A 26,885-nucleotide genomic window follows, 5' to 3' on the forward strand; every position below is an offset into this window, starting at 1 on the left:
AGGCAGTCCTTTGTCTCCCTTTGGGACAAATCTCTCTCTCCCTTATCTCCTTCTCCTTCATCCTCTATTACTTGACTTTGTCTCTTATTCTCAGCCCTTGGTCCCTCTGAGGTAAATAATCTCCTTTGTGCTGAGAACTTGATCTTGGGGGTCCGGAGCTAATACTGATCCTTAGGATATATGTGGCCCCATGTGTGCACTGTAAAATAAAACGAAAATTATAGGGCAAAAAAACAAATGAAACCAACCAACCAGCCAGCCAACCAGCCAAAACACAAAAACAAAAGCCTCACAGCTTAAAGGTATTTACCATCAAGACAGAATTCAAGACAGTGAGAGCAAGAAAGAGATGGAGAGGCAGACCCAGGGAAAAAATGTTTTCAGATTATGTGTCTAATAAAGGACTGTTAGCCAGAGTACACAAAGAAGAAAAAGAAACAAACAGTCCTAGTGAGAACTGGCATGAAGATTTCTTCATAAAGAATATACACAAATAAATGAACATGTGAAAGTATGCTCCACATGTTAGCACCAGGGAAGTTCAAATTAATATTTAAACAATACAAGCTTTCAGGGTGCAGCTCAGTGGCAGAGTGCCTGCATTCCGTCCCTACTACCAGAACCAGACCATAATATTTACTATCTAGTTGGAAAAAAGATGCAATCTCTGCCAAGTGTGGCGGCATTCATGATAATGCCAGTACTTGGAGGTCTAAAGCAGGAACGTGGCAAGTTTGATGGCTAAGTGATGGAGACACTTAAAACATCAGTGTTTGTGGGTGGGAGGGAGAAGGGGAGGGGAATTGTAAGGATGAGTAGGTTAATTTTTGGGTGGACAGTGAAACAATATTACATAGATCTGTCAGTTATTTGAAATATGTAGGGCTGGTGAGATGGCTCAGTGGGTAAGAGCACCCGACTGCTCTTCCGAAGGTCCGGAGTTCAAATCCCAGCAACCACATGGTGGCTCACAACCATCCATAACGAGATCTGACTCCTTCTTCTGGAGTGTCTGAAGACAGCTACAGTGTACTTACATATAATAAATAAATAAATAAATAAATCTTAAAAAAAAAGAATAAGTTTATTTAAAAAAAAAAGGGGGGGGGGCTGGTGAGATGGCTCAGTGGGTAAGGGCACCCGACTGCTCTTCCGAAGGTCCGAAGTTCAAATCTCAGCAACCACATGGTGGCTCACAACCACCCGTAATGAGATCTGATGCCCTCTTCTGGTGTATCTGAAGACAACTACAGTGTACTTACATATAATAAATAAATAAATCTTAAAAAAAAAAAGAAATATGTATCACTTGTGGGTGAAGAGTATGTGTGTGTGTGGGGGGGGCGGGGGTTGAGGTAAACCTATGCTTTGTTAAATTTTGTATGACCCTAAAACTGCTCTAAGAACAAGGGCTAATGAAAATGGCAGTTTGTAATGTTTTAATGCTCTCCTGTCTGGTCACCCAGAGTGACGCTGCACTGCCATTTCTAATTGGTGGTTTCTAATTCCAACAGGATCCAAGGACATCTTTTTTGTTTGTTTTTTGTTTTCTTCGAGACAGGGTTTATCTGTATAGCCCAGGCTGTCCTGGAACTCACTTTGTAGACCAGACTGGCCTTGAACTCAGAAATCCACCTGCCTCTGCCTCTCTGCCTCTCTGCCTCTCTGCCTCTCTGCCTCTCTGCCTCTCTGCCTCTCTGCCTCTCTGCCTCTCTGCCTCTCTGCCTCTCTGCCTCTCTGCCTCTCTGCCTCTGCCTACCTTCCGAGTGCTGGGATTAAAGGCTTGCGCCACCATGCCCCGCTGATCCAAGGACGCTTATAGAGTCAGTGGGTGTGTGTGCGCGTGCGCATGGGTGCAAAGATTTGGCTTTATTTGGAAAGCACTATTTTCCACTGAGAGAAGGACATGCCTGGCATGCCCTGCTCCCCTGACATGTTTATTAAACCGAAGGAACAGTGGCTAACCCACGCAGGACCAGAGGGTGAACTGTAGAATACTTGAGAAGACATTCTAAATAAGACGGTCTTAGAGAAAGAAGGCGTAATGATGAATCATAAGAGTAAGTTGTCGATGTTTTCACTTTCTGCAAGTTGTGCGGACTTGGAGACATGGGTTAGAGTCTGTGTTATATTTCCCAACCTTCAAGACTGCAAGAGGTCCTCCACTGTCTGGTGGCCTCAGCAAAGCCTTCCCGACAGAGTGGTGGTGTCTAACAGTTTTCTTCTGCAGGGAAGCTCTTTAAACAACTCAAGAAAAGCTCTTTAAGCAACTCAAAATAGCTTCAGGAAGTCCCCGAAACGGATCAGATTCTTTAGGCTCCTCTCTGCCAGAATAAACGATAAAAGCTGAGAGACCTTCTCAGATGGAAGGACGCTAAACTGAGGATTCTGAGTTGGGGAAAAAGCTACAAAGTCGACTCTGAGGCCAGACCAGCTACCTGGAGGCAGCAGAAACCAGCTGAGCTGCCTGGAAAGGTGTAGACCAACTGAGGCACCTGGAAAGGACTCATTGCAACCTGTTGAGCTGCTTGTAGGCTGTGCAGTGTTTCAGGTTCCCAGCTTTTGTGAGTTGTCACTCATGCTGGGGTGAGCCTTGGTTTTTCAGCTAAGTCATTTCTGCTCTTGTTAAGTAAACCCTCACCCATATGCCTGCAAGTAATCCCAATAGTAGTTCACCAAGTTGGACTTGGGTGGTCTCGGTATTTTGATTTGTCGTGTTGAGTATCCCCTGGAAAAATTTTGTCACACAAGAAGTGGTGGTTAGCACGGTGCCTGTCAGACTGTGCTCTTGCTTCGCAGCTGACAAAAGGCGACATCGCTCTATCCTCCAAAGCTCCTGAGCCAGGAGAACCCCGCACAGAATGGATCGTGCCTTCTCCGCACCGACGTAGCTTGTGGCACCAGACGCGTCGGGGCGGTTCAGGTGCTGCCACAGGCTCCGCCCCTGCCCGTCCTGCCCAATACGCTCCGCCCCGCCGTTAGGTTTCGCCCCACAGGTCCCGCCCCTTCCGCTGCCGGAGCCCGGAACGTGCGCGTACCCAGACGCCTTGCGGGAGCGAGCGCGTTTCGGAGCCCACGGCCCGACGAACCCCGGGTGAGACCCGCGGACTCTGCTGAGGTGAGGGCGGGCCCAGGCGTCGGGTTTGGTGGGTGCCGGGGGAAGGGGAGAAGCGGGGAGAAAGGGAGAAGCGGGGCGTTGCCGTGGGCACGCGGCGGGCCCCACGCGTGGCGTGCGGCTGCCGGGTGGGCGAGGGTTAGGGGGAGGACGTGTGGGGGAGGGGCGGGCCGCGGCGCGCTGCGCGCAGGTGGGGCTGGCGACGTGGGGCTGCGGTCCGAGGTCCTTGCTTGCTGGTTGCTCGCGAGGGTCTAGAGGGTGGGCTAGCCCAGGTGCAGAGAAGAGGCCTTCCTGGTCTAGCGAAGCAGCCCGGGACACCCCCAACACTTAGAAATCGGCAGCTTCCGGGGTTCCGGCTCGCTAGCAGCGCCCCTGTTTTTGTATTTTGAGTTCTTGTGCAGAATAAGTGGCAAGGCAGCGGTTGTCGCTAGATAATTATGTGTAGCTTAATCAACCGCCGGTATTGGAAGCAGCTTCTGAGTGAGTTGTGTACATTGTGCACCTGTCAGATGAGGTAACTGGCTTTGCACGCTGTCTATGCCACTTACGCTAAGAGGAGTTTATTCTAAGCATCAGGTTGCCTCTGTCTGTCGGTCTGCCTGCCGGCCTTCCTTCCTTTCTTTTTTTCTTTCTTTTTTTTAAGTTTTGTTACGTGCAGGTGTCTTGCTCCTTTCTCACTTTCACTCAGTTATTTAGGCGCTACATGCGTGCAGGATGTCCTCAATTCTCTGTGTGCTGACGATGAGCGCGCACAGTTACCTGGGGACCACACAGCTGTGTCCATGTAACACTCGCCGTATCTTTCCTTGATCTGAAATACTGTCAGAACGTGAAATCATTTTGCAGAAAAGAGCTTCCATTCTAGGTATATTACAGACTTACCCATTATCATTTGAGAACTTGGGAAGTGGGAAGGATCTTCACTGTTAATGTAAGCTCACTTAGCTGGAGATTCCCTTTAAGATCCTAAGAGAAAAGAAAGGTAGGAAGGGCCTGGTCCAACTCCTCCTTAACTACAGGTAAGGAGCCTGACACCTGGTGAGGTAAGATGTCACAGATAGTGACGGCCCCAGGGTAGAATCTGGTTGCTCTTCCCACTTTTGTGGGCTTGTTGGTCTGTTTGTCAGTAATAGTGATAAGAGTCCAGTACATGTAGAGCAGCTGGGTCATGACCCTTTTGGAGTGGGGGTTGAGTGACCTTTTCAGACTGATCATCTAAGACCATTGAAGAACACAGATATTTACATTACAAGTCGTAACAGCAAAATTGCAGCTATGAAGTAGCAACAGAAGCGGTTTCATGGTTGGGAGGTGGGTCACCACAACTCGAAGGCCGTAGCATTGGGAAGGCTGGGAACCACTGAGGTACAGCGGTGAGTTCCAGTTCACTGTGCCTTAGCACTGTTCAGAACCGTGGCCTCAGCTTCATACTGATTCCAGCTTTGGGAAATGCTTGCATTAACTTACATGGATCTGAAGGTCAGATTGGCCACTGACAGCTAATAACAGTCTGGTGATTGGAGCCCTAGGAATTTATGTGGATGAATAAAATCATATCAGGTGTTTACAGTTTAAACTGAGAGTATGTAAGAAGTATTGTATATGATATTAACATCTGCAGGCAAGCCAACCAAGAGTTGGGTAAGCGATTTCCAAGCTTTGATCTTCAGTTAGTACCTGTATAATAGGTATAATAAGCACAGCTGTAAGAATTACTTGAAAACTGGGATACAGAATGGGACCCTACCCCCTGCTTTAAAAAACAAGACTTGAGAGATAATTTATATAAGTTAGTATCTGAGTTTACTAATGTTAATGGCTTTTTAAAAACAATCTTAAATTAAAAATACCATCAGCGTGTGTGTGTGCGTGCGCGCGTGCGTGCGTGCGTGCGTGCGTGCGTGCGGATATCCATAGCACTCCTCTGGAGGTTCTTTCCTTCTGCTGTGGGTCTCGGGATCAAGCTCAGGTCATTGTGTGGCACACACTCTTACCCACTAAGGTGTCTTGCCAATCCTGCCTGTGGATTTATAATGGTTCAAATAGATTATTGACCTTGGAACTTGTAGTTGTGGACCATGGTCTGTCATTTACTTTTTATTTTTTGAGACAAAGGCCTCATCCCATACCCCAGGCTGACCTGAAACTTGTGATCCTCCCGCCCTATCCTCCCAAGTCCTGGGATTATGCACTCGATGGATCATGCCTGGTTAGCACTCAATTCCTGGGTCTTAACTCTAATATAAAAGGAAAGTGTAAGGAGCGTAAGAATTCAGACGTTGTTGTAGAGGCATTTCGAGAAGTCTTACTAGGTTAGGTAGGCTTGAAACTTTGGTGGAAATGGGGTGTTAAAGGGTGGAAGGACAGCTATGTGGTTAGAGAAAAGGACGTGATGTAAAAGGAAATTGGAACCATGGTTACTTTCTCTGTAATCTACTGTAGGAATGCTGAGGCAGGAGGATTGTTGCATGTTTGAGGCTAGACTAGGCTGTATAGTGAATTCTAGGCCATTTTGGGATACAGAATGAGACCCTGCTTCCTGCTTTTAAAAAACAAAAGACTTGAGATTGAATATTAGCATCCATCTGATCTCTGCTTTCCTGTCTCAGGGTGTATTTTTATGTAGTCTACCTGTGGAGAAGAAGCAATGGATTCCTTGGACCACATGCTGACAGATCCCCTTGAACTTGGTCCTTGTGGAGATGGTCACAGTACAGGAATCATGGAGGACTGCCTTCTGGGTGGTACCAGGGTTAGTCTGCCCGAAGACCTTCTGGAGGATGTGAGTAGTAACATTGTTGCACGTGTTTCATTCCCCATCTTCTGACCCCCTTTCCTCTGCCCTCTGCCTTCCTTGTACCCTTTTATTTTCCACATTTCAGCAGTGTTCCCTTATGTTTAAAAGCATAGTGAAGTTAGTATTTTGATTAAGGAAAACAGTATAAGATAGTCTACATGTTTGATCAACCAATCAGAATAATACCAGCATGATATAAATGAACCATATTATAACAAGATAATTTTCACTAGTTAGAAAAAAAGGTGGAATATTTTAAGAGCATAATTGTGTTTCCCTTAAATGATTTTCCTGTTGTGAAACATTAAACAAACCCAGATTGATTTGTGTGTGTTCATATGGTAACCTTCTAGTCAGGAGTAGTGTGTGTCTTGGGACAGAACATCAGCATGCCGTTGGTTACTTTCGCAGGTGAGATGTAAAGTCCTCATTAGTAGGGAAGCTACCATCTGTTAAGAGAGGGTGTGTATGTGCTCGCTGTCCCTCCCTTCAACTCCCCTCTCCCCCCTTCCCCTTCTTTCCCTCACTTGTATCTTCTCCGTGTTCTCTTTCAAGAAACTGCTTTATGAGATCTGTTCTATTATTAGGTGCTTATTTTATTATGTACCTAGTTCATGCCAGACAAGTTAGATACTAAAACTAAAATTGGACGGAAAAACAAGATTTTAAGCTGGGCAGTGGTGGTACATACCTTTAATCCCAGCATTTGGGAAGCAGAGGCAGGTGCATTTCTGAGTTCGAGGCCAGCATGGTCTACAGAGTGAGTTCCAGGACAGCCAGCTACACAGAGAAACCAAAACCAAAACCAACCAACCAACCAACCAAACAAACAAACAAACAAAAAAAACCCCACAAGATTTTAGAAAAAGATATTAGATTATTTTGAGTCTAAGGTGATTGGGATACATTCATGAAAGGGTATTTTATGGTTATCATGTGGCTCTGTTATGTTGTTAGGGTAAAGTCAAAATTATCTAACAGGTTTATATATCTGTCTTAGTCAGGGTTTCTATTCCTGCACAAACATCATGACCAAGAAACAAGTTGGGGAGGAAAGGGTTTATTCAGCTTATATTTCTACATTGTTGTTCATCACTAAAGGAAGTCAGGACTGGAACTCAAACAGGTCAGAAAGTAGGAGCTGATGCAGAGGCCATGGAGGGATGTTCTTTACTGGCTTGCTCAGCCTGCTCTCTTATAGAACCAAGACTACCAGCCCAGAGATGGTCCCACCCACAAGGGGCCTTTCCCCCTTGATCACTAATTAAGAAGATGACTTACAGTTGGATCTCATGGAGGCACTTCCTCAACTGAAGCGCCTTTTTCTTTGATAACTCCAGCCTGTGTCAAGTTGACACAAAATCTAGCCAGTACAATGTCCTTCTTTCTGCAGCTATACCCTTCCTTTCCTTGATCAAATGAAACATTTTCTGAAGTTGCTAATTAAAACAAACCACAGATATGAGTAAAATAAATAAAAAGTAAATACCTATATATTGGCACATTTACATACATGTATATATTTTAAGCAATGATGAAACATTCATGTCTAGGTATGAATGGCATTTACCAGTGTGTTTACCTACTCTGGAGGCTGAAGCAGGAAGATCACTTCAGCTCACTAGCTCAAGACCATCTTAAAAACAAAACACCACCAAAACACAATAGGTTTCTCCTCCCGCAGTGTAGTTAACCATCTAGGGTAGTGCAGAATAATACCCTTTAAGTCCGTAGGTGTCCTCTGCTGTCGTCTTACCTTCAATTTCCTCGTGGGAATCACTCTTCTTTGCTGTTAGTTTTTTTGCTTCTATGATTTTGTTTATTTTGTTTAACTCTTCCAGCATGTTTCCCCTTTCTGATCCACTTAACTATCTTAACATTGTCTAGGGAAGGCTTTTTTGAGCTATGTACTTCTGTATACTTTTTGTTTGTTTTGTTTTGTTTCTTTGTTTTTTTGGTCTTTTCGAGACAGGGTTTCTCTGTGTAGCCCTGGCTGTCCTGGAACTCACTCTGTAGACCAGGCTGGTCTTGAACTCAGAAATCCACCTGCCTCTGCGTCCCGAGTGGTGGGATCAAAGGCGTGTGTCACCACCTCCCGGCTTCTCTACACTTTCACAGTTCTTAAGCTACTTTGTAATTTTGTGTTAAGTTTATTATTCACTATGTAGACATCCAGTATGTAGCTACTGAATTAAAAATGAAGTCTGTGCTGGACTCGGTGCACGCACACCTTTAATTCCAGCACTTGGGAGGCAGAGGCAGGTTGAACTCTCTGAATTCAAAGCTGCCTGTTTTACTGAGTGAGTTCCAAACAGCCAAAGCTACAATCTCACAATAAAATAAACTGTGTGTTAATTAGAAAGCTGAAGTCATCCTGCTTCCTTTCACCGTTCAGTCCTTTCTTAGACACCCACTCCGCCTCAGTAACTTTTTCCTGCTACTTGCTTTAAGTTGAGTTCACATGGCTGCCATCATACCCTGGTTGGCAGAGATGGCTTTTCTCTTGGGATCATTTCCCCTGGGTTATCATACACTGCTATATTGTAATTTGTGTACTCTCTTTAGTAAGCTCTTATTTTGTTTTGAAATAGGGCCTTGCCAAGGAGCCCAGGCTGGACTTGAACTCACAATCCTGCTTCTGCCTCCTAAATGCTGGGAATACATAGCCAGTTCATCTCTGAGTTTTGAGAAGTGAGTCAAAAACCATTAGAATTTTAGTCTGTTTAAACACTTCAGGATCATAGTTATGGCTACATAAGAAATGTGAATGTACTTCAGACTCCTGAACTGTGTACCTAATAGTGATAAAATGGTAAATTTTGTGTTCTGTGAAATAGATTGCATCGACACACAAAACCTAAAATATTTATCTGCTGCTTTTTCTTCACATTCTCCCAGCCCGAGATATTCTTTGATGTCGTCAGCCTGTCCACATGGCAGGAAGTATTAAGTGACTCTCAGCGTGAGCACCTCCAGCAGTTCCTGCCTCGGTTTCCTGCGGACAGTGTGGAGCAGCAGAGGGAGCTCATCCTTGCCCTATTCAGTGGGGAGAACTTCCGCTTCGGAAACCCGCTGCACATCGCCCAGAAGCTCTTCCGAGGTCTGTAGCTCCGTTCACTACTGTACACATGCTTTTACAGTCTTCACTTTCATGGACTGAATAGAAAGTACATAATAGAACTCAGCTGTGAAACCATCAAAAGAAATAAAGCATTGCCAAAGGATCTTCATGACGAGTTTTAAAAAAGAGAGAAAGGCAGGTGGATACTAGCTTGTTGTTCGCTTTTTTTCTGCAGAGAAGTGTGACATCTTACAACTGTGTGCATCTTTCTCTTTTAAAGATGAGCCTCACTGTGTAGCCTGGGCTGGCCTTGAGTTTATGACTGTCCTCTTGCTTTAGCTTGCTTGGATTCTACACACGAGCCATCATTCCAGTCTTAAGATATAGATCTTTTCACAAAGGACATCCCCCACATAATCTAGTCCTGTTAGTTATCTGTAAAAGAATTTACACTGAAGCAAGTAATATAGAATACTCCTTGAATTTGTCTTCTTTCTCTCTCTGTCTCTCTTTCTCTGTCTTTTTTTGGGGGGGGGGGGCGGGGGGGTTCTCTGTATAGCTCTGACTGTTCTGGAACTCACTCTGTAGACCAGACTGGCTTTGAACTCAGAAATCCACTTGCCTCTGCCTCCCAAGTGCTGGGATTAAAGGCGTGCGCCACCACTGCCCGGCTTTCTCTGTCATTTTTTAAAGATTTATTTATTTCGTATAAGTAGTCTGTCACTGTCTTCAGAAACATCAGAAGATCCCATTAGATCCCATTACAGATGGTTGTGAGCCACCATGTGGTTGCTGGGAATCGATTTCAGGACCTCTGGAAGAGTAGTCAGTGCTCTTAACCACTGAGCCATCTCTCCAGCCCCCACATTTATTTTCTTAACTGCTCCTGAAATCTCTTTGTAAGTTGCTGTTTAAAACCATAACATCCTCAGGGAGCATGCAGTGTGTTTTGATTTGTGTCTGTCTATTAGTTCTGTGTATGGAGGATTTTGTATGCTTGTTTCTTTTCTGGACACAGGCAGGCTTTGTTGTATTTGTACAGCTGATTTTTGTTGTACACTTCTACTTTCTGGGAATTTGTTGTCTTATTGCTTCCATATTAGGTTTGTGTCAAGTGCTTTTGGTAACAATGTTATGTGGGAAATCTCCTTCCTTCCCACTGTACCATCTCAAGAGGCACACGGTACCAGTTTCCTATCATTGGGAATGGTGGTCACCTGTGTTCACTTGGTAAAGTTGCAACCATGCTGGCCTCAAAATCACAGTGATCCACCCACCTCTCTGCTTGTGGTAAGGGCATGGACCACAATGCCTTGCTGCAATTCTTTTTTTTTTTTTTTAAGATTTATTTATTGTTATATGTAAGTACACTGTAGCTGTCTTCAGACACACCATCAGATCTCATTACGGATGGTTATGAGCCACCATGTGGTTGCTGGGATTTGAACTCAGGACCTTCAGAAGAGCAGTCGGTGCTCTTAACCGCTGAGCCATCTTGCCAGCCCCTGCAATTCTTGAGTATAGGGGTTCTTACAATTTTTTTTCGTCAAGTCGTTTGTTGGGGGTGCTTTGGGATCAAGGCTTGTTTCTTAGAAGCTTTCATTTCATCTAGGGTTCCTCTCCACCAATGGTCTTTGCCTGAATCAGCGATTACTTCGGACATTGCAAGGCAATTGGAGGTCACTCTTAGATCACAGTTTGTTCTCTGACCTGTGCAGAAGACCAGAAGCCTCTTCCTTCCTTGTTCTTGGGTGTCTTTGTTTTGGCAGATTGGTCTGAAGGGGCAGCGTTAGCCTCTTGAGTCTTGTTAAACTGGAATGCCTGATTGTGGCTGAAGACTGGAGAGAAAGAACAGGCCTATCATTTCAAATCTCTTGTTATTCTGAGGATTTTAAGACTCACGTACATGCTAGGTGAATATTTTACCACTGAGTTGCAGCCCCAAACCCTCTTCATTTTTGTAAGAGACAGTCCTCATTTGGTTGTCCAGTGAGGATGGCCCTAACCTGGGCTTATAACCCTGCCTGACCTTCCACATTCCTGGGGTGTCAGGCACACTGCCATATATGGCTGCTTGTCTCCCTTTGATGGGTTATTAGTTTAAATACGAGTTCACCGTTGGTGTTAGCAATCTGATTATGGCCCAGATTTCTGGTGGCAATACAGGGTAGGACCCTGGCAGGGTTTCGAAGGTTCCATGCGTAAGGTCCTTGTAGAGATGGGCAGTGTGCTGTGCACCCTCATGCAGTGTTACTGTGTGGTAAGTATACAAACAAGACACAGAGGTGGGGCTAGGGATTGTTGTGTATTTCTCAGACTCGGTACTGTAGTGCAGTTCTAGTTTTGCTGAAGATAATTGTTACTGTGGTTACTATGAGTAACCTTAACTGAGCTGTTTTTTGTTTTATTTATTTTTACTGTTCTGTTATTTTTGGGTCTCTCTCTTCCTTGGGTCTTATCTTTAGGTGTCTTTCCTAAATAGTCAAGTTTTCTTTATGTGCTACAACCACATTGCTTATATACTCACTACATATGTATGGACTTATGCATATACAGTTGTACCTCTGTGTTTTTAAGATGGACACTTTAACCCTGAGGTGGTCAAGTATCGTCAGCTCTGCTTCAAGTCACAGTACAAGCGGTATCTCAACTCCCAACAACAGTATTTCCACCGGCTGCTGAAACAGATTCTTGCTTCCAGGAGTGTAAGTACTGCTCGGAGCTAGGTATACAACATGGTATACAGAATGGGCGTGACCTGGTCAGTATCATGGCATCACGTGATCTGAGACAGGCCAAAAGAACCACTGACAGAAGTTGGGCTTTGTCTTGTCCTTTTATGAGTGAGGGTTTTAGATTCCAGAGATGTTAAAACATGAAAAACAAAGTGCTTCCTGGGATCAGTATTTACGAAGTACAGCAAAGGCTTGCAGCCTCATCATGGGTTTTAGGGTATCTAGGATGCTTTGGAGTTGATGTGAAGTACATACTGATCTGATTCTGTCACATATATGCACAGCATAGAATTTGGTAGCCTCAGGCTCCTTACCAGTTTGATAATTCTCTGGGACAGAAGTTACTGCAAGTGAGCGCTTATGTGTAGGTGTGCGTGTGCCACACGCAGAGCACGTGTGGTGCAGAGAGGACAACATACTGGAGTCTGTTTGCCAGGCTCGGCGGCAAGTGTCTTTGCCTTCTGAGCCACCTCACTGGCCCTTTAATGATTTCTTTAAGTTGTTCTTTGAGGCTTTGTATACAAATACCTAGATGTTTAGTATAAGTATTAATTCTTAGTGAAGCAGGTCAATACTAAAGTGGGGTATTTTTCACCATGTAACTCAGGTTGAGTGTTTCTTTCTTACTTACAACCAGAAGTTGTTTCTTTAAAAATTTATTTATAGCTAGCTGTGGCGACGCATGCCTTTAATCCCAGCACTCGGGAGGCAGAGGCAGAGGCAGGCAGATTTCTGAGTTCGAGACCAGCCTGGTCTACAAAGTGAATTCCAGGACAACCAGGGCTACACAGAGAAACCCTGTCTCGGAAAACCAAAAAAAAAAAAAAAAAAAAAAAAATTTTTTTTTACATATGTGAGTACATAGGTGCTGTCTTTAGACACACCAGAAGAGGGCATTGGATCCCATTACAGATGGTTGTGAGCCACCATGTGGTTGCTGAGAATTGAACTCAGGACCTCTGGTAGAGCAGTCAGTGTTCTTAACCTTTGAGCCATCTCTCCAGCCCCTGGAAATATTTTGAATTTCAGAATTCTTTTAGATTTTTGGAATACTTATGTATTTTTTGGGAGGGGGCAAAAAACAGTTGTAAACAAAATTAGGTTTAATATGCAACTCCTGGAGCCTGAAGGTAATGGTATACCATATTTTCAGTGTTCATTTATTGTGTTTGGGCTTCAGTCTGTGGCACACACGATACAGTGCAGTATTTTTCACTTTGTGATGTCGTGTTGGTACTTAAGAAATTTCAGATTTTGATTTGTCTTTTTATATAATGAATGATCAGACTTTAGGTACTTTTTATTGTATATAATCATGTCTGTATATATTTCTATGTCATTTGGAGGGGGAGAATTGTCTTTTTTTCTTTTTTTAAACATTGAAGAGGGTAAAACATGGACTTACAGACTGTCCAAAAGGCAAGATTTGGTGATGACCTGGCCCCTCGTTTGGTTTCAATAGGATCTCTTGGAGATGGCTCGTAGGAGTGGCCCTGCTCTTCCCTTTCCACACAAGCACCATTCACCGTCCCGAAGCCCCGAGGAGCGGGAGTGGCGGACCCAGCAGCGTTACTTGAAAGTCTTGAGGGAAGTGAAGGAGGAATGTGGGGACACTGCTCTGTCCTCTGATGAGGAGGGTGAGTGTCCTTGGGTATTTCTGGGAGTCTAGGGTTTTGGAGCCAGTGGTAGCCATATATTTCCCAGTAAATGGGCCCTCTGTCTTGTTTGGTGGGGTGGAGAATGGGGCTTACCAGCTGGTGGTTGAGTTGTTGAGACACTGTTGGGGAGTGACTCCATGCCCTTTTGATTCTTGTGCTGTGTGGCACCGAGGTTAGATAGAACGTCTTGGATAGATTCCTGCAGGACAGGGACTTGGCACAGTAGGCCTCTGGTCCCATTGTGCCACTTGAGAGAACTGCTTTTCCCCTTACAGGAGAGTAGTAGTGACTGTTGGCCTGCTGCAATGCGACCCCATCACTCTGTTGAAGTCTCTCTCCTGGAAGAGCCGTTTAAATGTGTGCTCCAGCTCATCTGGGGAAGGGTCAGAAAGGAATGTGGAACCCTGGCCTCCATGTGGTTGGCTTAGCCCTGTTGAACCCAAATGGCCACTTACCCAATCTCCCCTATTGGAGTCCACAGCCACGTTGGATTTACAAGAAAAATTTTCTTTTGAAGATCTCAGCTCATGGCTTCCAAGCTCTCCAGCACGTTCTCCTAGTCCTGCGGTGCCCCTGAGGGTGGTGCCCACGCTTTCCACCACGGATATGAAAACTGCAGGTGAGAACCGAGCTGATTCTACTGCAGCTTCATGACATCATGGTGTAAAGTGAGAGTTCCTTAAGGAGGTGGGACTGGATTCTTGGCCTGACACCAAACAGCAGTGCTACTTAGAAGGGGGAGATGTGAAGAACTATGGCACCGTGCAGGTGTCCCTGCTTTCCTTTGTTTTGAAGTCATTCTCAGAAACTGATCAGTTGCTATTTTTGGTTAAAGAAAGCAAAATCGTGCTTGAACTGTCAGTAGAATGTGTAGCCAGACCCATAGCAAGTCAGTAGGCTGTAAAGACAAAAAAGAACTTGGATTCAGAATAGGAACCGAAGGAGAATGCCTAGCCTCTCGGACGTGTTTATGAGTCTGCTAAGTAACTGAAACCATTTATTGGTTCATATATAAAAAAAATGATGGATTGCTGACCCTGGGGCGTTATGAAGACTTGTGCTGCTTATAGCACACAGAATTAGTGGCACAGTGGGACCAGAGGCCTCGGTGCTTTTGAATATCTGAGTGACTAGGCAGATCTAAGAGCTCCATCTAAGAGTGAGTGACCTGGTCCATGTGGTTTGGTTCATTTACTTTCAGATAAAATAGAACTGGGGGACAGTGACCTGAAGTTAATGTTAAAGAAGCACCATGAGAAGCGGAAACATCAACCAGTAAGATTGTGGTGGGAGTGGCCATTTGTAATTTTCAGTGCGATGCCTCTGATTTGTCCTGAGACAGTTTTAGTTAGTGCCTGGGTTGTGGGGTTTTTGTTGTTGTTGTTGTTATTTTTCACTGTCAAAGACAGGAGCAACAAGAAAGGCTACTTAGCATCAGAGGTATGAGAAGCCAGTCAAGTACTTTGACTTTACAAGGCATGGTTGACAATGTGTGCTTCCTTCAGTCTTGTGGTTATACTGGTATGTGATAATATGGCCTCCCCTCCATTCCCAGAGGCTGAGTTTATCCTTGGTCCTGTAGCCATATGTGGCAGAGCCAAGAATCAAGCTTCGTGCTTTGTATTTTGTGTGGCCCCCACTGCCATTTCCATATGACAATACATCAAGGTGGAGAAACATACTGCAGAGGACAGAGCCATCTGAGAGAGGTGACGTAGGAAGAGCAGGGGCCGAAGAAAATTGAGTTTTGTCTTTTACGTCCTCAGGAGACGTATTTTAGTATTAAGATTGTTGTATGACCATGTGAAATAAGAGTGCAGAGGGCTTTATGACCTGCAGCTACCCTGTAGCAGGAAGGGGAGCCAGGTTTTTCAGCACTGTGAAGAGCAGTAAGTAGTTGGTATTTTTATATATTTTAATTTAACATGATTACCTCAGGTATCCCTAACATACTGTATTTATTAGGTAAATTGTCACAGACACTATCAATTCTGGGTTCTTTTTTAGACCTTTATAACCAGATCTTTGATGTCATATCTAGGATCACCCAGACCTTTTGACAGGGGACCTGACCCTCAGTGACATCATGACTCGAGTAAATGCCGGCAGGAAGGGCTCCCTAGCAGGTAAAAGACTATGGGTCCCCTCTTAGATACCTGACTTCTGATGTTAAATTGTGTGGCATATTGTCTATGTGACAAAAATAAGTGGAACCATAGCCTCCTTTATGCTAACCACCTTTGTTTTGTAATTACTCTCTGAATTTAAAATTAGCACAGCAGGGCCTGGGGGAGAGAGCTCAGTGGATACAGTGCTTGCTGTCCAAGGGTGAAGATCAGAGTTTGTATTCCCAGCACCCATGTAAAAGCTGGGTGTCACACACAGCCCTCTCTAATCCCAGTGCTCTGGAGGGCAAGCTAGGACCTCATAAAATGAAATCAAACCAAATCAGCACAGCATTATTATTAGATGTTAAATTAGAAGTCACTCACTGAGTTTGGTTTTCAAAAAAACTTAAGTGTCTTACTACTGAGTCTTTAGACAGGCTTTGGGGAAGGGTATGCAGCTAAGACCTGTCACTTCATGATGCAATTTTGTGACTTGTATGTATGTGTTTCCCTTGTTCCCAGCCTTGTATGATTTGGCTGTTCTTAAAAAAAAGGTGAAGGAAAAGGAGGAGAAGAAAAAGAAGAAAATAAAGTTGATTAAGTCGGAAGCAGAGGATCTGGCTGAGCCCCTAAGCAGTACTGAAGGGGTCCCAACTCTCTCACAGGCCCCCTCTCCCCTGGCAATATCGTCTATCAAGGAGGAGTGAGTAGGCAGATATAACTGGTTGCACTGGGCCGGCGGAGGGAGTTAAGCATGGGCTGAGCCAGTCTTGAGACTACGTGAGTTGATTATATGTGCTGAGTGAGCTCTGAGATCTTGCTGGGAACATGTACCGTGTTCTCTTTTCTTAAGCTCTTGAGCTCTTGTGCTTACAACCTGAATCAATCTGGCATGTGCTCTTTGTCATTTTGATTATTCCTACATTAAAAAATCCAAAACGTACATACGTGAGAGTGTGTGTGTGTGTGTGTGTGTGGTGTGTATGTATGTGTATGTGTGTGTGTTTTGTGTGTGGTGTGTGTGTGTGTGTGTGTGTGTGTGTGTGTGTGTTGTGTATGTATGTGTATGTGTGTGTGTTTTGCGTGTGTGGTGTGTGTGTGTGTCTGTGTGTGTGTGTGTTGTGTATGTATGTGTATGTGTGTGTGTTTTGCGTGTGTGTGTGTGTGTGTGTGTGTGTGGGGGTGTGGTGCATATGCATGTGTATTTGTTATATATGTGGAAGTCAGAAGACAGCTTGGAGGAATTGGCTCTCACCTTTTACTGTGTGGGACCCAGACATCAAACGCTTACATTTTCTTCCTTGCTTGTTAGACCCCTGGAAGACATCAAGCCTTGCCTTGGAATCAATGAAATATCTTCCAGTTTTTTCTCTCTTCTGTTAGAGATCTTGCTGCTGGAAAGTCAGGCTAGCCTTCCTATGGTAAGAGTTTTAGAAATGCTGTTAAAGTTTTGTAATTGCCATGCTCTTGAGTGGTCTCTAGCTTCTGGTTCTGCCTGCTCTCTGTTGCTATGATAAAGATTGTAGAAAAAGCAACTTGGGGAGGAAAGGGTTTATTTCAGCTTACAGTCCAGCCTTCAGGGACATGAGGTATAACATGGAGGATTACAGACTTGCTCTTCATGGAGTGCTCATCTTGCTCTCTAGATCACCCAGGACCATGGCCAGGGGTGGCCTCCCATAGCAATGACTAATCCAGAAAATGCCTCACACACAGAGATCAGATGGAGGCAGTCCCTCAAGAAAGGCTTTCTTCCCAGATGACTTAGCTTGTGTCACCTTGACAAAGCAAACAGCACTTGTGGGAAGTAGACTCAGCTGGGTTCCTTGTACAGCACTGCAGCTAATTTAGGAATTTGGCAAACTGGATATACACGCCCTGCTCTGACATCTTGGAATTGTTGGTAAAAAAGAGAAACTTAATTGTGGTCCATCTTTTCCTCTCCCTCAGCTGGAGGATCGAGTTTTGGACTGGCAGTCTTCTCCAGCCAGCTCCCTCAACAGCTGGTTCTCTGCTGCCCCCAACTGGGCTGAGTTGGTGTTGCCTGCTCTGCAGTATCTTGCTGGAGAAAGCCGAGGTGAGGTCTTGTCTGTGAAATTTTATCATGTTTTCCCTCTTTTGTCTAAATTCTTGCACTAGATTTCTCCATTTTCATCAGACACACCTTAGGTGTCTTTTCTGACACACAGAAATACACACACGGCATCAACAACAAAACCAACTCGAGCTGTGCCAGAGCTTGTGTCTGTGTTAGTCTTGTGTCTGTATTAAGGTAAGGGTTATGCTTGTTCATGCGATCTATTTCTTGCAGCGGTTCCTTCTAGTTTCTCTCCATTTGTTGAATTCAAAGAGAAAACCCAGCAGTGGAAATTGCTTGGTAAGTAGTCTAGACTTTGAAGAGGTTTGTTTTGTTTTGCCTACCCCCCCACCCCCGCTTTTTTTTTTTTTCCTTGATGAGAGGAATCAATGATGGGAAGATTGTCACTGAGAGGAGTGGCTAGAGAGCCAGGCAAGCATGGAGATGTGCCTTAGCGTTTCTGAGGAGGAACTATATTTCTTGTTAAAGTAGGGGGAAGGGAGACAGTGGCCCCAGAGCAGTGGGCTCACATCCACTGCACGTGTGGAGGGTGGAGAGCAGGGAGATTATGTGTGTGAGCACACATGACCCGTGAGGGTCCAATGGCTGTGGCAGTGCTGGCTCTTCATCTTGTACTCACTGTGGCGTCCTCTGCCCATCGCTTGTTTCTCTTGCACTCACCCGGTGCCTGATGGTTGGGTGTACTGCAAAGGCCAGAGTGCAGATCACTGAAGTAGTTTGTGATTTTGTGTTGAGAGCAGAGCTGGCCTTTCTGACATAGCCTGCCTTTGTGGTCCTGATCCCATGGTGGTTGTAGCCTGTGTAAGAGATGTGGGTACCATCATGAGCCAGCTACCCTGCTAGGAATCTGAGTAAAGTGACTTAGGAAGAGGTCACGTGACGACTTAGGCTTCTTGCCGCAGGTCTTTTTACTGCTGTGCCAGTGTGAGGAGTGAATTTTCTCACCTACAAGAGCAGGGTCCTTCCCTGGCGTAAACTTTTGTAGCATCCTATGCATTACCTTCTGGAATTGGCTCTGTTTATATGACCTCATTACTCACTTGACGTGACCTCTGAGGACAGAAAGTGAATTCATTTCGTGATCCCAGCTTGATGCACCTGCCTGCTGCACAGTGGCTACTCTTTCAATACTTGCTGAATGAAAGATCTGAAAGAGTGACGTCCTGGGGCTTAGCCAGGCAGTGAGGAGAGGCACGAGCGTGTGGGAAGGGCCAGTGACAGGTTCTGACAGGTTCTTTTTGACATAGGTAGAGCTGGTAAAGAGGAGGCAGGATTCTGAATAATCCTTTACATTTCTTTCTTTCTGTGTGTGCCCCACCTTCACCCCATAGGTCAATCTCAAGATAATGAAAAGGAATTAGCTGCTCTCTTCCACCTGTGGCTGGAAACCAAAGACCAGGCCTTCTGTAAGGTATGTCTCTTACTTTCTTACTACTTGGGTTGTTAGAGCCCCTAAGTTAGTGACAACTCTCTAGCCCATTTACCTGGTAATGATTTTTCCTTTCTTCAGGAAAATGAAGACAGCTCAGATGCCATGACACCTGTCCCTCGAGTGTGAGTATATTGTTCTTGTGGTGGGTGGATGCCTGGGAAGCCGTGTCGTAGCTTGAGATTGCTCTGGATCTTCTGACAATGCTCCCGTGTGTTAGAGCTGTAATGGACCCTTGAGACCCAGAAGTCCACTGACTCATATGCCTTAACATACTTGAGGAGGGCACATGTGCTCTCAGTAAGAATGGCTCCTGACTGCAGTGGTCTCTAAAGATGGATGGTCTGCCTGTGAAGAAGTCATGATGTTCATATCCTTGACTTGTAGTACTGTGTTCTTCATTCCAAGTCAGCTCATTTTCCTATTCCTACCTGCTCACATTACAGTGCAGAGGACCAGCCTTAGTGTAACCCACAAACACACCCTCCCCCACTCTACACATATCCATTCACATAATGGGGGTTTAGAACTCAAATTCTGGGCTCTTTGGAAGGCAGAAAACCCACTCAGGACTTGAAATGCTTTGTTCCCCCAGAGTGACTTTTTTGTTTTGAAATTGAGCTGGCTTTCAACAGTGCTGAAAAACAGAGGTGAGGGTGCCACCCTCGCTGTGTTTATTCCAAACCCTTGCGATCCTAAGAATAGGGCAATGTGGGAAAGCAGTCGGGTTTCTGTGGTAGGAGCTGGAGAGCAGACTGAGCAGGAGTGAGTACTTCTGAAAGAGAGGAATTCTACCACTGCCAGGAAGGGGCTAATGGTCCTTCTTGCTCTCGGATGACACAGAATTCTTTATGTTCCAGAAGAACTGACTATGTGGTTCGGCCTAGCACAGGAGAGGAGAAACGGGTTTTTCAAGAACAGGTAAGATCTCCTTAGAAGTAAGTAGACACAGAAGCACTGAGCCTGGCTTTCCTTGATCTCAACTCCTTGGGGTTCAGAGCCTTCAATCCAGATAGTTCATTGGTCGAGGCTGTTTGTTGGGGTAGAAATAGTTTGGTGAAAGGGTAAGAAAACTTTTGACTATCTTTTTTACCAGCTAGCAAAATGTATTTTCCTTTCTTATCATATTTTGGGTGCCCATCTGTGGACTGTCTTTTCCCACTACGGTTGGTCACTGTTCTTTGTGAGGTCACTCCTTTCCTCCTTGTATTGACGTCTCATTTGATCGATCTAAGGGATCGATCTAGGGAGAACTCCACTAATTCTGAAATAGCAATTTTTTGCCTTTTTTTTTTTGGTAGGAGCGTTACAGGTATAGCCAACCCCATAAGGCATTCACCTTTCGCATGCATGGCTTTGAGTCTGTGGTGGGGCCAGTGAAGGGCGTGTTTGACAAGGAGACCTCCCTCAACAAGGCTCGTGAGCATTCACTGCTGCGCTCTGACCGGCCTGCCTATGTCACCATTCTGTCTCTTGGTATGTAGCATGTATTTATTACTAGGGCTTTCTTATTTGTACCCAAAGCTTTCCTCACATTAAATTGATACTTCCTGTACAAAACTCCACCCCCTTGCTCACTCTGTCCATTGATAGGCTAGAAGATCAATCAGTCTTAGAAGTTTTCAAAGCTGAGAGATGTCAGGGTGGATTCTACCCTGGTAGATTGATGGCAAGAGTCACTGTTTCTTTCTAGAGTCATCTTCGTTTTGATAAACTGTTCACAAGCTAATAGTAACATTAGGTATAGGATTTTGCTTTCTCAAAGGATGTTTTTTCATGAGAGCAGTGACACATACCTCTGACCCCAGTTCTTAGGATGCTGAGGCTAGAGGACTGTTGTAAATCTGAGGGCTGCCTAGGCTGCACAGTGAATTTGAAGCCACACAATGACATTGTCTCAGAAAATGAAAGAACAAGGAATTCTTTGTATCATGAGTCCGTTGGTAGTGAGACCTATGGAGTCCTCCTCAGAGTTAAAATGATGCATTTGAATCCCCCTCCCCTCCTGCCCCCCAAACTCCTAGATAGGGTTTCTCTGTTCAGTCTTGGCTGTTCCTGGAACTCGATCTGTAGACCAGGCTGGTCTTGAACTCAGAGATCTACCTGTATCTACCTCCTGAGTGCTAGGATTAAAGGTGTACACTACCACAGCCCACCTGCATTTAAAATTTTTCTTTAGGGGGGAAGGGTAAAGACTTATTTATTTTATGTATATGAGTACACTGTAGCTACCTTCAGACACACCAGAAGAGGGCAGCAGATCCATCACACCTAGTTGTGAGCCACCATGTGGGTGCTCGGTATTCAACTCAGAACCTCTGGAAGAGCAGTCAGTGCTCTTAACTGCTGAGTCAGCTATCCAGCCCCTTGCATTTTAATTCTCAAAATACTTTAAGTTACAGAAAAGGACGATACTATTTCAGTAATTATTAAATTGTTAAAACATTTAAATGCAAAACTGTTGTGTTGTGATACTGAGTGATAAGACCAGGTGCCAGGTGTTTTAATTTCTGTTATTTCCAGTGGGGGTCAGTGTAAGTGATTTTGTATGTTACACTTGTATCATGAAAAGTATTTGATTGCTATTGTAATAGCATGATAATAGCAGTATGTGGTTTATGTTTGTTGATAACTGAAAGAAGTGCTAATCTACTTTTCTTACCAAGTGTATAGAACTTCTGAGTCATCTCTCACCTTCCCTGTATACATGAATGCATTATTTTGGTCTAATCTACCCTCTACTCCCTCCTCCCAGACACCCTCCCAGCTTTTTCACTAAAAATGGATATTGTATGTTTGTGTGTATCCCACTAAGTCCAGTTAGTGTCACCTGCATGCATCTGGGTGTGGTGTGGGTATGTCCACTGTAGCATGGGTAATCTACTCTCCTCAAAACAAAACTGACATTATCTCCGACTTGCTGCCCTGGTCAGAAATGGAACCTTTCAGATCCCGCCTATCCATGCTGGAGTAGTGACTAGATAGATCTTGGGCAGGTCTTGTGTAGTGACCACAGCTTTTGAGAGTTAGGACAACAGCTCCCTGTCAGGTCCAAAAGGTACTGTTTTCTATCAGTTCTCCTTAACCTCTGTCTCTTAAAATCTTCTCACCCTCTCTTCTACAACATTCCTTGGGAGATGGGAGTGTGATTTTCTGTTTGGGAATGAGAACCCCTTTATTCAATTCTAAGGTATTCTTTTGCCATAGGTGTGTTAACCCTGTAGGAAGGTGCAGTGCAGCGTTGATGGCCAGTAGAGGGCAGTGTGCCCCTGACCGGGCCGGTGAGGCTCAGGAACCATTATCCTAGGGAGCTCAGCCCCACCAGAGCAGGTCAGGAGGTGTTGTAATTCATTGGAAGCTTTGCTTGACTCCTGGATTTTGCATTTTCTACTGTCAGTTCGGGATGCTGCAGCTCGGCTGCCTAATGGAGAAGGCACTCGGGCAGAGATCTGTGAACTGCTCAAGGACTCTCAGTTTCTGGCTCCAGATGTCACCAGCACTCAGGTGAGTTAGAGAAACAGCTTTTGGCTTCATTTCAGAATGTATTTGAGAAAAACTATTAGGAAATGTAAGTTACACCTTTTTGTCTTATGCTATTGAGGGTTGAACCCAGGGTCTTGTACACATCAGGAACATGCTTTACCAGCGAGCTGTATGTGTTTGCCTACCATGAAATCATTTATTTATTTATTTATTTATTTATTATTGGGTATTTATTTCATTTACATTTCCAATGCTATCCCAAAAGTCCCTCACACCCTCCCACACCCACTCCCCCACCCACCCACTCCCACTTCTTGGCCCTGGCGTTCCCCTGTACTGAGGCATATAAAGTCTGCACGACCAATGGGCCTCTCTTTTCACTGATGACTGACCAGGCCATCTTCTGATACATATGCAGCTAGAGACAGGAGCTCCAGGGATACTGGTTAGTTCATATTGTTGTTCTACCTTAGGGTTGCAGATCCCCCCAGTTCCCTGGGTACTTCCTTCAGCTCCTCCATTGGGGGCCCTGTGATCCATCCAATAGCTGACTGTGATCATCCACTTCTATGTTTGCTAGGCCCCAGCATAGCCTCACAAGAGACAGCTATATCTGGGTCCTTTCAGCAAAATCTTTCCAGTGTATGCAATGGTGTCAGCGTTTGGAGGCTGATTATGGGATGGATCCCCGGGTATGGCAGCCTCTAGATGGTCCATCCTTTTGTCTCAGCTCCAAACTCTGTCTCTGTAGCTCCTTCCATGGGTGCCTTGCTCTCAATTCCAAGAAGGGGCAAAGTATCCACACCTTGGTCTTCGTTCTTTCCGAGTTTCATGCGTTTCGCAAATTTTATCTTATATCTTAGGTATTCTAAGTTTCTGGGCTAATATCCACTTATCAGCGAGTACATATCATGTGAGTTCTTTTGTGATTGAGTTACCTCACTCAGGATGATGCTCTCCAGGTCCATCCATTTGTCTAGGAATTTCATAAATTCATTCTTTTTAATAGCTGAGTAGTACTCCATTGTGTAGATGTACCACATTTTCTGTATCCATTCCTCTGTTGAGGGGCATCTGGGTTCTTTCCAGCTTCTGGCTATTATAAATAAGGCTGCTATGAACATAGTGGAGCATGTGTCCTTCTTACTGGTTGGGACATCTTCTGGATATATGCCCAGGAGAGGTATTTCGGGATCCTCCAGTAGTACTATGTCCAATTTTCTGAGGAACCACCAGACTGATTTCCAGAGTGGTTGTACACGCCTGCAATCCCACCAACAATGAAGGAGTGTTCCTCTTTCTCCACATCCTCGCCAGCATTTGCTGTCATCTGAATTTTTGATCTTAGCCATTCTGACTGGTGTGAGGTGGAATCTCAGGGTTGTTTTGATTTGCATTTCTCTGATGATTAAGGATGCTGAGCATTTTTTCAGGTGCTTCTCAGCCATTCGGTATTCCTCAGGTGAGAATTCTTTGTTTAGCTCTGAGCCCCATTTTTTAATGGGGTTATTTGATTTTCTGGAGTCCACCTTCTTGAGTTCTTTATATATATTGGATATTAGTCCCCTATTTGATTTAGGATAGGTAAAGATCCTCTCCCAATCTGTTGGTGGCCTTTTTGTCTTATTGACGGTGTCTTTTGCCTTACAGAAGCTTTGCAATTTTATGAGGTCCCATTTGTCGGATTCTTGATCTTACAGCACAAGCCATTGCTGTTCTATTCAGGAATTTTTCCCCTGTGCCCATATCTTCGAGGCTTTTCCCTACTTTGTCCTCTATAAGTTTCAGTGTCTCTGGTTTTATGTGGAGTTCCTTGATCCACTTAGATTTGACCTTAGTACAAGGAGATAGGAATGGATCAATTCGCATTCTTCTACATGATAACCACCAGTTGTGCAGTTGTACCATAAAATCTTAAAAAAAAAAGAAAAAAAGAATGAGTAAGTTGGGTGTGGTGGTGCATGCCTCTAATCCCAGCTTCTGGGAAGCAAAGACAGGTTGAGTTTGAGTCCAGAACACCCAGAGCCACACAGAGAAACTTTGTCTCAACCCTTCTCCCCCCAAATCAAATGAAAAACTTGCTGGGCATGATGGCATGTACCTGTAATACCAGCTACCTTGGGAGGCTGAAGTAGGAGGATTTTGAACTTGAAGCCTGGACAGCATAAACTCCTGAATGTTCTGTGGGTAAGAGTGTACATATGATGCTGCATGAGGTGGCAGATCTTTCATCCTCAAACTTCAGGAGAATTACCTAGAGTCTATGGTCTAGCTAGCCTGGAATACACAATGAGGCAGAGACAGCAAGAGAGACTCTGCCTCAGAAACAAGGTAGATGGGAATTGTCTTAGTCAATGTTTCTATTACTGTGATGAATCACCATGACCAAAAAGCAAGTTGGGGAAGAAAGGGTTTATTCAGCTTACACTTTCACATCTTTGTTCATTACCAGAGGAAGTCAGGACAGGACAGGACAGTCCAACAGGACTGGAACCTGGAGGTGGGAGCTGATGCAGAAGCAATGGAGGGGTGCTTTTACTGGCTTGCTTCCCCTGGCTTGCTCATTCTGCTTTCTTAACCCAGGACTACCAGTCCACCGATGGCACCACCCACAATGGGCTGAGCCCTCCTTTGTTGATCACTAATTGAGAAAATGCCTTACAGCTAGATCTCATGGAAGCATTTTGTCAAGTGAGGCTCCTTCCTCTCTGATGAGTCTAGTTTGCATCAGTTGGAACATAAAACCAGCCAGAACAGTAACAGTGAGAACCACCTGTGTGTGACCTTCTGACTTCCACACATGCACTGTGGCAAATGTATGGCTGTACTCACATTATGTACACAATAAGAATAATAAGATAAATCCATTAACAATACTACAACCAGGTGGGTAGAGAAATGGCTCAGTGGCTAAGAATACTGTTCTTTCAGAAGACCCAGGTTTGATTTCCAGTAGCCACATGGTAATTCACAGCTGTCTGTCAGTCTGTCTTTCTTTCTTTCTTTTAATAGAATAGAGTTTATTCAGGGCATGAGGAGGGGAACCTTAAGAGGGTAGTAGAGATAGAGAAAGGCAGGAGAGAGAGAGAAAGAGGGGGAGGGGGGAAGGAATAGAGGAGTAGAGGCTGGTTATGAGCATGTGGAGAGAGAGAGAGGGGACAGAGAGGGAGCAAGAAGGCAAGAGCAAGATGTCTTTTTTTTTTAAGATTCATTTTTAAAAAATTTTGTGTGTACCTGTGCCTATTTTAATGTATGCCATATGAGTGTAGGTGCCCATGGAGACCAGAAGAAGGCATGGAATCTCCTGGAGGTGGAGTTATCAGGGCTGGAGCCATCTGATACGGATCCTGGGAACCAAGCACTGGTTCTCTGGAAGAGCAACAAGTGCTCTTAACTGCTGGGTCATCTCTCCAGCCCTCCTTATTCTATAACAAAAGAAAGGTTTCTACAGTTAGTTAGTTCCCAGGATCCTTACAGTGAAGATGAGTTTAGCATCTTAGTTGTACACCATTCTTTTCAGAGTGATTGATGAGCCAGTGGTAGGACAGAGCTAGGTTGAGGTCCAGTCTGCTTTTTCTCTGGCTTTTGTAGCTACTGGTTAGAGTTGTCTCACATTTCCCTTTGCTCTGTTCTTAGGTGAACACAGTGGTGAGTGGCGCACTGGATCGATTGCATTATGAGAAAGACCCTTGTGTGAAATATGACATCGGTCGGAAGCTGTGGATCTACCTGCATCGTGACCGGAGTGAGGAAGAGTTTGGTATGAGGCCTTCAGTATGCTGACTAATGGGGGGCATCTGCCTTTCAGTTCCATATCTATTATTCTGTTTGTTGGATTCAGTTAGGATAGGGTTATGGAACAAGAATCCAGTCCACCACCAAGGCCTGGCTTATCTTACTTTGTTTTTGAGAAAGAATCTTGCAGTTTAGCCAGCTATGACGATGTGTGGAACTTGCTGTGGGCCAAGCTGGCTTTGAACTTGAGATGATCTACCTTTGTCATCCCAGTTCTGGGCTTACAGTTGTGCAAATCACAACCAACTGTTTGTTTTGATTTGATTTGAGAGAGAGTCTAAGCAGGCTGCCTTGACCGTACTGTTTTCCTGCTTCAGTCTCCAAGAAGTGAGTGGATTACAGCTTCTGCTTGGAGAGGCCTTGGTTTTTAACAAAGTCAAATTTCCTAAATTTTATAACATCCTTGTTTATAGAACGGATTCATCAAGCTCAAGCAGCGGCAGCTAAAGCCAGAAAAGCTCTTCAACAAAAACCCAAGCCGCCATCCAAGGTGGTAAGTTACCTCATAAGAGCATTTCCTGTAGAGATTTGTGGTGAGACAGCGTAGCATAGATACTCGGCTTTCACCTGACCCAGTGCCTCGGGAGCCTTCGTTCATGTTGCCTA

General features: G+C 44.7%; 1 protein-coding gene and 1 long non-coding RNA gene across 8 annotated transcripts in view; one reads left to right on the forward strand and one right to left on the reverse strand.

Annotated features, from left to right (window-relative positions):
- Positions 1-1,850: 1,850 nt before the first annotated feature.
- 1700023A20Rik (RIKEN cDNA 1700023A20 gene) lies at positions 1,851-2,896 on the reverse strand. The gene has a single exon (NR_165167.1). It is a non-coding gene; the product is annotated as an RIKEN cDNA 1700023A20 gene (long non-coding RNA).
- Positions 2,897-3,009: 113 nt separating this feature from the next.
- Positions 3,010-26,885, forward strand: part of Nfrkb (nuclear factor related to kappa B binding protein) — a 35,172-nt gene continuing 11,296 nt past the window's right edge. The window contains exons 1-19 of one of the 7 annotated variants that reach the window (XM_006510218.2): positions 3,010-3,118; positions 5,725-5,897; positions 8,811-9,012; positions 11,551-11,678; positions 13,171-13,345; positions 13,848-13,985; positions 14,568-14,641; positions 15,408-15,492; positions 15,997-16,177; positions 16,787-16,895; positions 17,425-17,551; positions 17,786-17,851; positions 18,904-18,983; positions 19,083-19,126; positions 19,862-19,922; positions 20,303-20,477; positions 22,399-22,505; positions 26,121-26,244; positions 26,693-26,772. In XM_006510218.2, the coding sequence (XP_006510281.1) occupies positions 5,763-5,897; positions 8,811-9,012; positions 11,551-11,678; positions 13,171-13,345; positions 13,848-13,985; positions 14,568-14,641; positions 15,408-15,492; positions 15,997-16,177; positions 16,787-16,895; positions 17,425-17,551; positions 17,786-17,851; positions 18,904-18,983; positions 19,083-19,126; positions 19,862-19,922; positions 20,303-20,477; positions 22,399-22,505; positions 26,121-26,244; positions 26,693-26,772 (2,091 nt within the window). In that variant the 5' untranslated portion in view covers positions 3,010-3,118; positions 5,725-5,762. Of the gene's footprint in view, positions 3,119-5,724; positions 5,898-8,810; positions 9,013-11,550; positions 11,679-13,170; positions 13,346-13,641; positions 13,986-14,567; positions 14,642-15,407; positions 15,493-15,996; positions 16,178-16,786; positions 16,896-17,424; positions 17,552-17,785; positions 17,852-18,903; positions 18,984-19,082; positions 19,127-19,861; positions 19,923-20,302; positions 20,478-22,398; positions 22,506-26,120; positions 26,245-26,692; positions 26,773-26,885 lie in introns of all 7 variants that reach the window. The other 6 variants (XM_006510219.2, XM_030244286.1, NM_001359654.1 and 3 more) reach the window with 6 other exon arrangements.

The sequence above is a fragment of the Mus musculus genome, chromosome 9, assembly GCF_000001635.26.
Source record: "Mus musculus strain C57BL/6J chromosome 9, GRCm38.p6 C57BL/6J".
NCBI lineage: Eukaryota > Metazoa > Chordata > Mammalia > Rodentia > Muridae > Mus > Mus musculus.